Source organism: Triticum aestivum, chromosome 3D, assembly GCF_018294505.1.
Source record: "Triticum aestivum cultivar Chinese Spring chromosome 3D, IWGSC CS RefSeq v2.1, whole genome shotgun sequence".
Lineage (NCBI taxonomy): Eukaryota > Viridiplantae > Streptophyta > Magnoliopsida > Poales > Poaceae > Triticum > Triticum aestivum.
This window is the reverse complement of record NC_057802.1, coordinates 30,245,852-30,259,736: the sequence shown is the minus strand read 5'-3', so window position 1 is coordinate 30,259,736 and position 13,885 is coordinate 30,245,852. Positions and strand designations below refer to the sequence as shown.

The 13,885-nt window shown below is 41.9% G+C and overlaps 1 protein-coding gene across 1 annotated transcript; it reads left to right on the top strand.

Annotated features, from left to right (window-relative positions):
• The first annotated feature begins 285 nt into the window (after window positions 1–285).
• Window positions 286–13,212, top strand: LOC123073927 (uncharacterized). The gene is made up of 4 exons (XM_044496913.1): window positions 286–431; window positions 3,957–4,097; window positions 11,223–12,092; window positions 12,189–13,212. Exons 1-4 carry the CDS (start codon window positions 416–418, stop codon window positions 12,746–12,748), a joined length of 1,587 nt encoding a protein of 528 aa, XP_044352848.1. The 5' UTR covers window positions 286–415; the 3' UTR covers window positions 12,749–13,212.
• Window positions 13,213–13,885: the final 673 nt, after the last annotated feature.

Below are 13,885 nucleotides of genomic sequence, written 5' to 3'. Positions count from 1 at the left end.
GACGAGCGATACAAACTAGCCGCGCTGTGTTTCTTGTTAGTACTGCTGTCCTCTTGCGTTTGTCAGCACTTCAATAACAACGTGGGCTACGGGGAGCTGGTTTCCTCAGCTCGGCTTTAGCTTTGGCGCTCTTGTGCGTGCTCTTTGTCTCTTGTTCCGGCGTCCTCATGTGGATGCTGTTGTTTCCCATGGCGTTGTTTGCTAACTCTGACGCTCTCGCAGACTCGCACATGCGCTACCATCATCCTTTCACCTCAAGGGGAGAGAGATCTAGAGGTATATGTGCGCGTAAGTACTACTCCACTGTATATAAGAGCTAGCCTACGGCGTACAAACTACCAACCAACCTACACCGCTACTATAGATCAGAAGGATGAGCATAGCAGCTTAGCTTTGGGAGCCAATTACCGATCGAATGCAAATGTCTGAAGGTAAGCAGTAAATAAAAGATCCATGTTTTTCTTCAATGGAGATAGTCCATTTCGATTATTATTACATAGAGAAATGTGTAATTTATATTTGAGCACCGATAATTTTATGATTCTATTTTTCTTAGATTTAAACACCGACATTTTTTTCCAAAAAAATATTTTTTTTAGAATTGAACACTCTATTTCCGGCTGAGGGGGAGTGACTTCTGTCCAATCGGTGTAGCATCATGCTGATGGATGTTACTAGTACTGTCTTTCTTTCCTTTTTGGTTTCCGTGAAAAAATCCAATGGGAAGGGGCAGATGGCTTTTGAAAGGACCAGGCAATCTTTGCTTCAGTAGACCTTTAGTCTAAGATAAGTCTACAGTACCTTCATCAACTCAATCCGATGGATGATGAATGTTATCACTCGAGTCGACAAATAAACTTTGTTTATATGCTTTAATTGAAAAATAGAAACTTTTTATGATATATGATCTGGAATTACATGCCTCGTTTAACCTAGTGAAACTGCAAGTAAAACACTACCATGCATGAATAATATTTGCAATCCAAGTCAAACTCTCTTCTGGTTGTTCTTTTTTGCCATAAGACATATGTATGAGTTGGGTATATGATATACACTTTCTAATTCTGTCATGTGCACCATGCATTAGCCTCACACGAAGACTAGAATACTAGAATGCCTAATCTTTTATGTGCTCGTAAACTTGGATGAGACTAATTCTTGAAGCTTCTAAAGTTCAGACGTTTGCGCTCCCCACGGAACTCACAAAAAGAAATTAGAACTTTTTTTTTTCATACCTGCAAGAGATTATATTAGGTCAAATGGGATTCTACACCCTGCAGTTTCTTGGTTTAGTGCCAGTGACTTAATATCTAGAATATTTCTCTGACTGAGAAATTGATCCATATTATATTTTGTACCATACGAGCTAGTTAGTATGTCCTACTTTTGAACGATCTTGTTGTCAAGATTAAACTCTAGTTCCTCTTTTGAACTAATGCTCTGATCCCTGAGCATGCGTATACTTTCCCTTTTTACCAGGCTGCTGTCAAACATATAATACTTTGAATACCATTTTTTCAAATAGTATTGCAAGATTTGGCCACTCTACAGAACAAGCAATCTATGTTTCAGTATACCCATATTGTAAAATAAGAGTACAACACCTTCATACAATATGTCCAATAAATGATGAACATTATTCCTCGAGTAGACCAACGAACGTTATTTATAAATATAAAATAAAAACTAGAAATTATGTATGATAAATGATCATGTTAAGCTTGTGCCTCCTATCATGTAGCGAAATTGTAAGTACTAAACTAGCGTATCAAATCTACAATAGAACTCTCTTCAACTAGTTCGGACCTTTAGAATTCTGTGTGAGCATATGCTATGCAATGCACAGTTCTTTTATGTGAATTAGACTCATCTAATGACTAACACTTATTTTTTTGCATCCTAGTCAACTTGGTTGAGATTAATTCTTGAGGCCTCAAAGGTTCAAATGTTTGCATTCCCCATTAGACGCACTAATAAAAGAAAAAAGAGAACTTTCTAATTTTCGTTCCCTCAAGAGATTAGGTCAAATGTTATACAATGCTCTGTTCTTTTATGTGGATTGTCCTGCCTTGATGACTAACACTTTTATTTTTGCGTCCTAGTCAACTTGGTTGAGATTAATTCCCGAGGATTAAAAAGTTCAAATGTTTGCATTCCCCATCGAACTCAGTTTTTTTCTTTCTATTTCTAGTTTCCTTGAGAAATTTGGCAAATGTACTTCTTCAACCCGTGGTATCTTCGTTCAGTGCCAACGATTTATTATCTTGAATATTCCTGTTTGTCAGAAGTTTATCCATACCATATGTGGTATCATAGATAGTGGCATTGACAGTGACTTAAAATCTGATAGAACTGATGATGAATCTTTATGTTGTAACTATAATTTTTTAATTATTATTTGTCATGAGGTAAGACCTGCAACGCAAATAAAATATATTAAGTAAGGCATTAGCATTGTACTGATAATATCTCAAGCCAACATTCAATATGTTGCAACGTATTAGTTCTAGGAAGAAAAGTATCACACAAAATTAAGAACATAGTGTTTCCAAGATTTAAATGGCACACAGTTCTATTTTTCGTCGCATATTTCATCAAGAAATGTTCTTTTGATTTTTCACAGATTTCATACCCCTCACCTATTGAACGATTTAATTTAATCACAAAAATATTCACATGCATATAAGTTAAAATCGTTACATGTAATACTAATCCTCAATCTGTGCACTTGAACGGGCTTGTTAAGTCTCATAATTTCTAATAAGTTATTTTGTAAATGCATATTGGAACTTCATTTGATACCAGTAAAGTAGATACTAAATTAACTTATTACCATATGTTTAAGAAAATGCAACCAAAAGTTGCATTTGGAATAATTATGATGTGAAAATGGAGAAGACAAACTTATTTTACAACATGTCTACACTCCTGATTTGCTCAAAAACAATGCAACAAGTAATGGAGCAAGAAGCAAGGAAAATTTGTAAATTGCAATAGGTAGATATCTTTATTTGACAAACAACTATATAGATGTTATCATGTATTTATAAAAAAAGGTAACACTGGTTGGACCAATATACTTAGATCACATTATGTGTCATGTTACTTCTTATTAGTGAAACTGTAAATGGATTAATATCCTTATGATAAAGGCATGTTGCAATGCGAATCAAGAATATTAAGTATTAATTTATCAAAATAGTACAGTAAGGAATTAATCTTGTATTGATGTGTGTTCAAACCAAGGTTCAATTAGGTGGAACATTCTAATTCTATGGAGAAACGAATCATACAAAATTTGGAACCATGGTGCTTCCATGATTTAATTCACACCCACCAATTTTTCTCTTGACATGTTCATCAAGAAAAGTTCTTTTGATGTTACAAAAGATTTTTTTAAGTAGTTATAATACGACTTGTTGCTATATTTTTCCCATCGTTACATGTTGAAACAATATTTAAAGGTATGGTGTATTTCAACACAGCAGAGAATTAGTATGTAACTTTATACCAGATACAGAATCTATATACACCCTCTTGTTATGTTTATGTTGTATATTTTGATGAGTCACAAGTTTTCAGAGAGTCATTGAACATAGATAATATCAATGGAAAAAATGACATCATCTTGGTGTTATGTCTTGGAAATTACAGAGACAATAGGAATTCATTTTGGCCCTAGATTCTGTATACATAAAGAAGTCAATGGAATGCAAGGCATAGAGGATTATGGGTAAATTTGAAAAGGATTACTCAGGCAGAAATTTATTATGTTACAAATTCCAATTTATAGAAACATAACAAACACATAGTTTTCCAACAAAAGCAGTTTCAACTTCTGGTTTTTATCTAATGTTCTGCCTACTTCAATATTCTTGAATACATATGTTACAATTGGATAGAAGCACCTTTTGTTGTTATGCTGTTAACAAATTAAGTGTGGCATCTTCCAACAGAAATTTCTTCTGCTGCCAATCCCGGCGAACAAAACGGAAATAGCGACATACGAGAGTCCTCACAATCGAGGTGCTTCCACTCCTCTCGTCGCACCACCCGTCATGTGGAAACAGGGCCCAAGATCGACCAGACATGTCCTGGTAAATGTTTGTAGAATCTACCCTTTTGTTGCAATGAATTGATAATGTGGTTACAAATTATATCTAGTACTGAACAATTACAATTTAAATTTTAGCAGCTTTTCTCCTTAAAAATGGAGTTTTCATATTATTCATTCTGTATAAAATGTAATGATGTCGTAATAATAATAATAATATAGATGTTGGTAAATTTATAGTATATCTAAATATATTTGGAACTACGCATATTGCTCGAATGCGAGGAGAACAAAGAAAGTGTTACATAAATCCGATGCACAGATAATATTCCGGGTGCATGGAATTTTTTTTGACTGTTTTCGTGGTGTTGTACTTTGTGGTGGGGGGGGGGGGGGCAAACTGTTTTTGTTTCTACATTTTATTTTTGAACTATCCCAAGCACCTAGAAACATGCTACATGTTCTACTAATTTTTAATTGACCTACCTATAGTGGAATGGGTTTTATGAATTCTTTGAGTATGTTTAGTACATCCTCACAATAAATTATAAAAAGGAGAGCAACCAAGAGAGAATAAATTTTGTGTAAACAAGCTATGGTCTATAACTTTTATCTACTCACTTTTTTTGAATTATGATAGTTTTTAGTTTTATCCTGTGTCAAACTTTTTTAAAGCTTGATTAAGTGCATAGAAAAATATACCAATGTTTACACTATCAAATACGGTATACTCTAAAGATATACATTATGGTCGACTTAATAACACTAGTTTGGCGCTAAGATTTTTAATACATATTTCCATAAATTTTGTCAAATTATTATAAATTTGAAACCAAGGAGGTAGTAACCTTTCCCATTTGTTGTAATGACTATATGACCCATTACGTCAATTGGGAAAATAGGGAGTTATGCCAGTATTTATTTCCACAATAGAATGTGAACTAATCCTAAGATCACTACCTAAATGTAAAAAAATAATAGGGCAAGCTAATCTGTTTGGGCCTCTAAGTGCAGAACCTTCGTGTGGGGTACTATGGTTTGTGAACGAGATCACACTTGTGAGTTGTGTATTGGCTATTTCCGCCTTCCACCACCCTTATATACATATTAGTACGCCTCGCAAGATTAAGAGGGTTTCAAACGTGATCACACTTGGGAATTTGTCTACCCACCAGTAGGAGAAAGCCCGTCGGCAGGGGTGTGAAATTGGCCCTTAGTGGCGTGTATTGGACACGCCACTGTTTATGCGCCACTCATAATTATTTGTGGTGGCGTGCAACACTGCACGTCACTGATAAGAAGTAGCTAGTGGAGCGCACCACCGCATGCCACCATAGCAAAAGGATGGTGTGTCAAAGTGCATGCCACCAGTAACTTCGTCGCCGGTGAAACACAAATTCGTCGTCGGGGATCACCGCCAGTACGGGCAGCTTCAATAATGCATCCATCCGAAATATGTTTAAATAGCGGCAGGATTATGAATTTAACTAAGATACCAATTTTTTCATTCATTTTAGATATCATTTACAAAGTAACCAAAATTAAACCCTAACCTAAACCCTAGGCTTAACATAATCTAACCGGTGCATTTGCCTCCGGCCGAGAGGAACTTGGTTGCTGCTTGGCAGTGGCTGAGATGGAGGTTGCGGCGCAGCGACTACCAAAGCTGCACCAACGATGCCTCGGCGGCTAGCTGCATGCCACGTCCAGCGCTCTTGTCCCACCTGCTTCCTCCTCTTCTACCTAGCTAGGCGACAAGCGGAGACCAAGGTGGTCAGTGGAGCGATCACGGTGTCGGTACTAAATCCGACATATCTCGAGGTAGGAGTCCTAAGCTAGGCATTTTGGAGCGATGGTAACATGGACACATGATTCACCCAGGTTCGGGCTCTCTCGAGAAGATAATACCCTACGTCCTGCTTTTGATTATATTGATATGGGTATCGTATAGAGTACATGTATCTACCACGAGATTGTTCTAATGAATATGAGATCCGATGATCTATCAACTAACCTAGCCTCGGCTTATATAATGTACTTGAGACCTTGGATAACAGGAGTCCTAGTCGGCTACGCCGGTGGAGAGGAGTCCTTGTCTTGAGCACCAAGTCTTGTGAAATTTTCCTCATTGGCTATCCGAAGTGGCCCATTGGTGAACCACCATGGGGGTCCTCGGCCTGACCCACCTGGCCGGGAGACGAAGTGGTGAGGACACCCTAGTCCAGGACTCCATCAGTAGCCTCTTGAACCGGTCTTCAAGTTGGGGACGCTCCTCAGTTCTTCTGAACTGTCCTTCGTCTTCGGCCACCAGTCTTGAAAGCTGGTTCAACAAATCTTTCCATCTCCAATCTCGAGGATTGCCGAGGTGTATCCAAAGAGTTCACACGTCGGGTATCCGAGGAGTTCACACGTCAGGCATCCGAGGAGCCCCTTTTAGTTCATGGCTTTTATCAATACCTTGTTATTTTTTTACTCCACACCTCGGGTTCAAAGTGTTTCCCGAGCCGCGGTGTCTTCTTGCATCTGAGCTCCAACACCAGACCGCATCCGAGGTGTCCTTTTGCAGCCGATCTCCAACGCTGGTCGGCATCCGAGGTGTCATAGATTACCTCGGTCCTGAAATGGTTGAAGAAGTTCAGCCGAGCTTAATACCGAAATTGTCCTCTAGGGAGCCATCCACTCGCATCCGAAATTTATGCCGTACTACTTCCAAGGTGGTGCACCACCTCGGCCTTTTTGTGGTTTTTTTATCGGTGTGATTTATTCTCTACCGAGATGTATAACCAGTAGCCCTCAAGGTGTGTGCCGGCCTAAAATGCGAGATGCACCTGAAGGATACGATAAAAACTTTTGATCCCAGGATCCTCTAAGACTTAGGCCGATTTCACAAAATCTGCCTAAGGAACAAGTCTTTACTCGGCATCATACTTCGATACTTAGGAAAGGAAACATAGTGCGCAATAGCTCCTAAGACCCAGGTTGGATGCGGTCGACCGAACTGAGGATCTTAATCTCCTTGGAAACTCTATTGCACTTTAAATTTCTGTATGAATACACAATGCATTAGCCCCCGAGACTTGGGTTGGGCCACATGGCAGACCCTGCGGGATGGAAAAGATTTCCCAAGATGAACCATCACGCAGGACACCTCGATCAAGAGGATGTTCTGTCATATGAAAGAAAATCATCAAATAGGTTAACGGTGCCAAAAGCTCGGAAAACCAAAAAACTCATGTAAACACTTTACATCTGAATTGAATCAAGTTTTTGGTACCAACCAAAATAGGGCTTAAAATTAATTTGTGCTTTTGTCATGCTTTAACATGACACATCCGATCTCTAGAGTTCAAGTGGGTCAGCCCTTGGCTTCAACCTCCCTTCCTGAAGGTGGACTGCTTCTCATGCCAGTTTAGCGAAGTAGACTCGAGCAATTTTAGAGAGAAACCAGGCCATTCGTCTATTGACCATACACTCGGGTCGAAAAAAGAGTGTTAGAAAAAGATTTTGCAACGACTAAGAAGAAAACATTTATTATAAAACGGCTCATATAAATTTAAGAGCCACCAGTTAACATGGGAAAAAGAAGAGTTTTTAAGAAACAATTTTTTTGTTTACCAAAAATATAACACTGGGTCAAATCGAACAAAAATAAAAATTGAAAAAAGTTGATCATGAAAGCGATTTAGTTGGTGAATGTGCTCGGTGTTGATGACGTGGTCCGAGCTTGCGATCGGGCGAGGTCACAACCCCAAGCCGGTCCCAAGGTGCCTGAGCCAAGAGGTCGACTTGATGATGTGACAGCACAACACTACCGATATGTCGAGCCGAAGCCCCCAGTCCAGCCGAGGTGATGAAGCAAGTCGGCAGGGTGACGCCAAAGTTCCCAAAATAGGTCGATGAAGCGATGGCGAAGCCCCTGGTCCCTCCCAGGTGTCGGAGCGGGTCGGTGTGGTGATGTCGGAGCCCCCATGCAAGTCGGTGTGTTGAAGCAGGTCGGCGAGGTGGACATCGGCTCGATGAGGCGATGCCGAAGCATGTCGAAATTTGTGACGTGGTTGATGCCAGCTTGAAGAATTAACAGTGCAGCAATGACGACGCGACCGACCTGTGCACTCCTCAGGGCAATGATGTTGTCTTGGTGATGATTTAGGTTTTGCAATGCCGACCTCTATGTTTCGCTCTCCGAGGTGGTGATCGTCAACTCGATGAAGCGCCGACGCAGTTGATGCTCGTGCTAGTCGGCATCCGTGGAGCAACGTGGTCGGACTGGTTTGACACCGACACGACGGTGAAGATCACCTCGAAAAAGGCTTAAAATTTATGGGCATGTGTTTAAGAACAAAACACAATACTCTAGAAAAAACTTCCTTCAAAAAGACTTCCGATAATCCATTCAACAAAGATATGAACTCGGGCCGGATTCGTTTTTGCGCAAAAACAGATCAAAAAATTGATGCATTCATCGGACGTTTTTAGGAGTTTCAACGGTCGGATCGAGGAGAAATTTTGAGGGTTGGTCGATATATTAATTCCGCAGCCGATGAACGGTTGGCTATTCAAAAAGATGTCTGAGCTTACCGCAAGATTGCCTGCCCAAATTTCATTCAGACTACCGTCCAGATTCAAGACGCCTTGGTATGTCGGAGATTGCTGGAGATTCCTCCCTCTGAACGCGATGAAATTTTCTAGGGTTGTTTTAGACTCAATTCCGTAAAATTCTACCAAAGCAAATGTCAAAGCGACACTCAAGGAGGCGGGGATGGCAAACACGAATCCGCTGTTCATAAAAACTGCACGGTCGCACGAGGGCAATGTTGAGGTTGAGCCCGCGAGCTTCATAGTTGATTCTTCCATGATCTCGTTTGAGATTTTGAGTTGATGATCTAAGCACCCGTTCGAACTTGATGATCCGACGTGGAGTGTAGTCCTCGGTCCAGCCAAGATGACCAGTCGAGCCGGCGACGAAGAAGTTCGATTCCTACGTGTAGATCGCGTCAGAGCCGATCTAAATTCCCATTGCACCACGACGTCTCCCAGCGAGGACCTGCGCGTGCCACCAATGTCGGTTCTAAATCAGTCATATTGGAGGTACGGGTCCTAAGCTATGCATCTTGGAGATTTGGTAACATGGACACATTATTTACCCAGATTCGGGTTCTCTCGAGGAGATAATATACCTATGTTCTGCTTTTGATTGTATTGATATGGTGCATAGTACATAATACATGTATCTACCACGAGATTATTCTAATGAATATAAGATTCGATAATCTATCGACTAGCCTTGTCTCGGCTTATATAATGTATCAGAGGCATAGGATAATAGGAGTAGTAGTCGGCTATGTCGGTGAAGAGGAGTCCTTGTCTTAATCACCAAGTCTTGTGGAATCTTCCTCGAATATGTCATGGGTTGTCTGAAGTGACCCATTGATGAACCGCCATAGGGGTCCTCTACCCAACCCACCTGGTAGAAGACGACGTGGTGAATACCCCTAGTCAAGGTATTCATCACATGGCACGTCTCGTACTCCGACTTCACGGCTTGGTCCCAATAGGGCTCCGACATGGAGTACTCAGGGCGAGCCCGTAGCCTCGAGGTGGGGGTTTCACCATCTATCCGCTACATATTTCTGCGGGACAGTGCGGTTTGTGAATGAGCTCACAATGTGAGTTGTGCATTAGCTTTTTCCACCTTCCACCACACCCTTATATACACAAGTTAGGACCCAACACACGACTCTGAGGGTCTCCAACACCTCCTCATCCTGAAAACAGCCATACCCAGCCCTGACCCATGGGCCCCATGCCGTCAACCCTTTTTACCGGCGTCAAAAAAGGGATTGAGCAATGGACTTTTCTACTTTCCGTGTTGGAACATGGAACCAAATTGGAGTCCAAGTTCTCACAAGATTCCATACGGTGGCCTTGTGGTGGGGGTTTCTTCCTCTAAGTGGAGAATCTTTCTGTGGTGTGGTGTGGTGTGGTTAGTGAACCAGGTCACACTTGGTGGTTGTGTATTTGCTATTTAGACTTTCCACCACCCTTACATACATATGTTAGGACCCCACACAATATTCGATGTGTTTTCGACACCTCCTCGCCCCGACAATGGACAAACACTAACCCGGGGCCAATAAGATTCCCTTCGGTGTCGTTGAAGTGTGAGTTTAGCCCTATAAGTGATTTCATGCACAAATTTCCCATTTTATTTATTTATTTAATTGCCTTTGGTTGAATTCATCATTCGGTCAAAACTTTGAGGAGTGTGCTGAGCGAAACACACTCGGGAAAGCTTCTGATTCGCCCGTATTTTGTGTGTGTTCAGTGTAACAGTCAGCAAAGTTTCTGATTTGCTGAGCATTATTTGTTTGCTGACTGTTATAATCAACAAACGGAAGTAGATTTGTTGTTTGCCGAGTTACGAAGATAATATAGTCGGCAAAGCACTGGATACACAACGATGTTGAGTTTTCCCATAGTGATTCCTCATAGAAGAACACGGGAATCAAAAAACATGGATCTGGTCGACAAGATTTTAGGCTAAATGAATGTAATATCAAGTCGAAGTAGTGCTTAAATAAATTTTTTCTTCTTAAAAAGTCCACACTGCACTTGTAAATCAGGGGTTGGATTTTATTTTGTACTAGTCACCTCCAGTTGGTAGTAATGGTACGATCAAAAGAGCCTTATTTTCATAGGATAGGAGTAATATATGTATGATAGACATAGTCGGGTCCTATAAAAACGTACTCCCTCCGTTCCTAAACATAAGTCTTTAGAGATTTCAATATGGACTACATACGGATGTATATATACATATTTTGGAGTGTAGTTTCATTCATTTTGCTTCGTATGCACTCCATGTTGAAATCTATAAAAAGATTTATACTTAGGAAAGGAAGGAGTATTTGCCTTGTTTGTTGTACATAGCTTAACGGTGGTGAGTAGATTTATCATCCGGAACTACGTGTAGGGATGCTTTGGAGTAATTAACTCTGGCTTGTAGTAAGATAACGTTGGGCTGTTTGTGTTTTGTAATTCAAAGGCGTCAGCAGGAGCAATTCAGTGTTGCATGTTAATTCACACACCGCTCTAATGCATGGTGCTGGCAGGACCACACAATCTTGGACTAATTAACTGTGCTGTTGCATTGCATATGTTGGTGCAGCTGGAAGTACTACTATCCATATTGCGAAGATTCGAAGAGCACTCCGCATGGTCGAAGAAGAACGATTCACACCATTCACGGTGCGGATCGGCCCTTACCATGAAGCGTCAATGGTGCAACCCTCGGAAAACAACCCCCATGATAAAAAGGGGAAAGAAGTCATGGAAAACGAGCAGAATAAGAGCGTCTTGGTCGACAGGTTAGTGAGTGTGCTTCTTGAGCAACCTGGAGAGCTGGAGAATCTGATGGCAAGGGCGATGGAATGCTACGCAGAAAAAAAGGGGAAACAACCATGTGATAACGAACTACATATCACAGAGCAGGAGAAGAGCTTCTTCGTCGACAGGTTTTTGAGTTTGACTTTCGAGGATAGGAAGGAGGAAGCCCCGCAATTGACTCTCCAAGAGCACAAGGTTCAGGTAATCGAAGATCTGAAGAACCTGAAGACGATGAAATGCTACGCTGGTAATCCGAGAGCTGAAGAAACTGAAGAAGCCTTCGCGGCTATGATGATGCGCGACGGGATATATGTTCTCTGTTTACTTGTGGACATGGTAGAAACATCCCCTGGAGAAGGAGACGTTCGCCCGGACGAGATTGATTTGTTACGGGACGTGGTGTTCCTCCTTGAGAATCAGATACCTTGGATCGTCCTCAAGGAGTTGCAAAGCCTAGCTGGCTACAGCAACGAGCCAGGCCTCCTCTGCACACGTGTCCGGGATCTGCTGGCCGAAGGGCGCTACATCACAAAGGCAACGCCGGAGTCGCCAGCAAAAGAACCTGCTCACCTGCTGCACCTGGTGCACACCTACTTCGCCCCACCCAAATCTGGTGAAGCAGCAATTGACATCGTCAGGAACAAGGGAACAGGTGAAATTTTGCATTAGCATATAGTATATAATTAAATTAGGATGCATTTTTCAACATAAATTTTCTTGTTTTAACAACAGCTACGCGGTGGCACAGGTCCATGGAAACGGGCGACGCTGTACCGCAGGTGCGCCTACGTGCAGTTCAAGCGTCGGGAGTTCGAGGCCGGGGTGGAATCCATCCTTGACGTGAGCCTTCAGGGAGGCACTCTCCTCATCCCTTGCTTGCAGATCGACGGCAACACGTGGACCATCCTACGCAACCTGATGGCGCTGGAGGAGCAGATGCCGGAGAGGCCGGTGACGGCATACTGCGTTTTCATGTCGCAGTTGGCACGCCAGGCTGAGGACGTCGAGTTCCTCGAGTATGAAGGTATCATCATTAATTTCCTGGGCAACAACGAGGTGGTCGTACAAGGCTTCTCCAACCTATGTGAGGGAGTGATCAACGACAAGCCAAGCTACCTCTACGACATTTGGCACACGCTGGACAAGCGCTCCAAGAGTGCATGGAACAAATTCATGGGATCATTCATGGAGAGGAACATGCTCGACAATGTGCAGTTCGTGGCATTCATTGGCGCCGTCATTCTGCTTATTCTTCAAATAGCTCAAGTAATTATTGGGTCCCTCTCCTTAATTAATAAGCAGAAATAGTTGCACAAATTTAGTTCCACGTGTCTGCCCGAGCAGTTTCGGTGCCACGATATGTCGGTCAGTTTGGTGTCAAGTTTCAGTTATCTGAATATAAGCCATGTAGCGTGAGTCTAGTTCACGTTTTTTATTTTTATTTTGCGACTTAGTCTTGTTGAGCTAGCCTCTGTAACCGAGTAAAAATAAAGAAGGCGATTGAAATACGAAGTTCTTCCATAGTAATTCTGTATGGCGGGCTCGAAAGAACAAGATTAAGAAGCTAAAATATGACGAGGGAGTATGGCAGTCTAACCCCTCGGTCATGGAGTTGATGGCCTATTCTTTTTTCAAGGAGTTGTTCACTAGAGACCCATCTTTGAATGCAGACGAAATCATTAGCCTACTGGAGAAGAAAGTAACGGATGAGATGAATGATTCACTTTGTAAAGAATTCTCTGAGGAAGAAATCTCTGATGCGCTGTTTCCAATAGGCCCCCTAAAGGCTCCGGGGTTCCCGGCGCGTTTCTATCAAAGGAATTGGGCAGTCTTGAAGGACACGGTTGTTGCGGCGGTCAGACAGGACACATGCCGTCAGAGACTAACTCCACGGCAATTGTGTTAATCACAAAATCAGACCAGCCGGAGACCCTAAGAGAATTCGACCGATCAGTTTATGTTCAGTGCTCTACAAAATAGTGGCTAAATGCTTGGTGAACAGACTTCGACCGATTCTTGGTGATATTATATCCCTGAACCAAAGCACCTTTGTCCCCGGGCTTATGATTACTGATAATGCTTTGGTAGCATTTGAATGCTTCCATGCAATTGAGCACTGCAAAAAGGAACATAAATCTTTTTGTGCATATAAGCTGGATTTGTCTAAGGCATATGACAGGGTTGATTGGGACTTTCTTAAAAGAACGATGTAGAGTTTGGGTTTCGCTCCCTGATGGATGGAATGGATAATGTCCTGTGTAACCTCGGTGAGCTACTCGGTAAAATTCAAAGGAACCCTTCTTGATTCGTTTGTCCCATCCAGAGGTCTTCGCCAAGGTGATCCACTATCTCCCTTTTTGTTCTTGTTTGTTGCTGATGGACTTTCTGCTCTCCTGCACCGTGAAGCAATCCAGGGTACTATCACTCCGCTCAAAGTCTGCCGTC

Coding starts and splice junctions, on each gene's coding strand:
- LOC123073927 (XM_044496913.1), top strand. Junction 4,098..11,222: donor GATCGACCAGACATGTCCTG/GTAAATGTTTGT, acceptor ATGTTGGTGCAG/CTGGAAGTACTACTATCCAT. Junction 12,093..12,188: donor CGTCAGGAACAAGGGAACAG/GTGAAATTTTGC, acceptor GCGGTGGCACAG/GTCCATGGAAACGGGCGACG.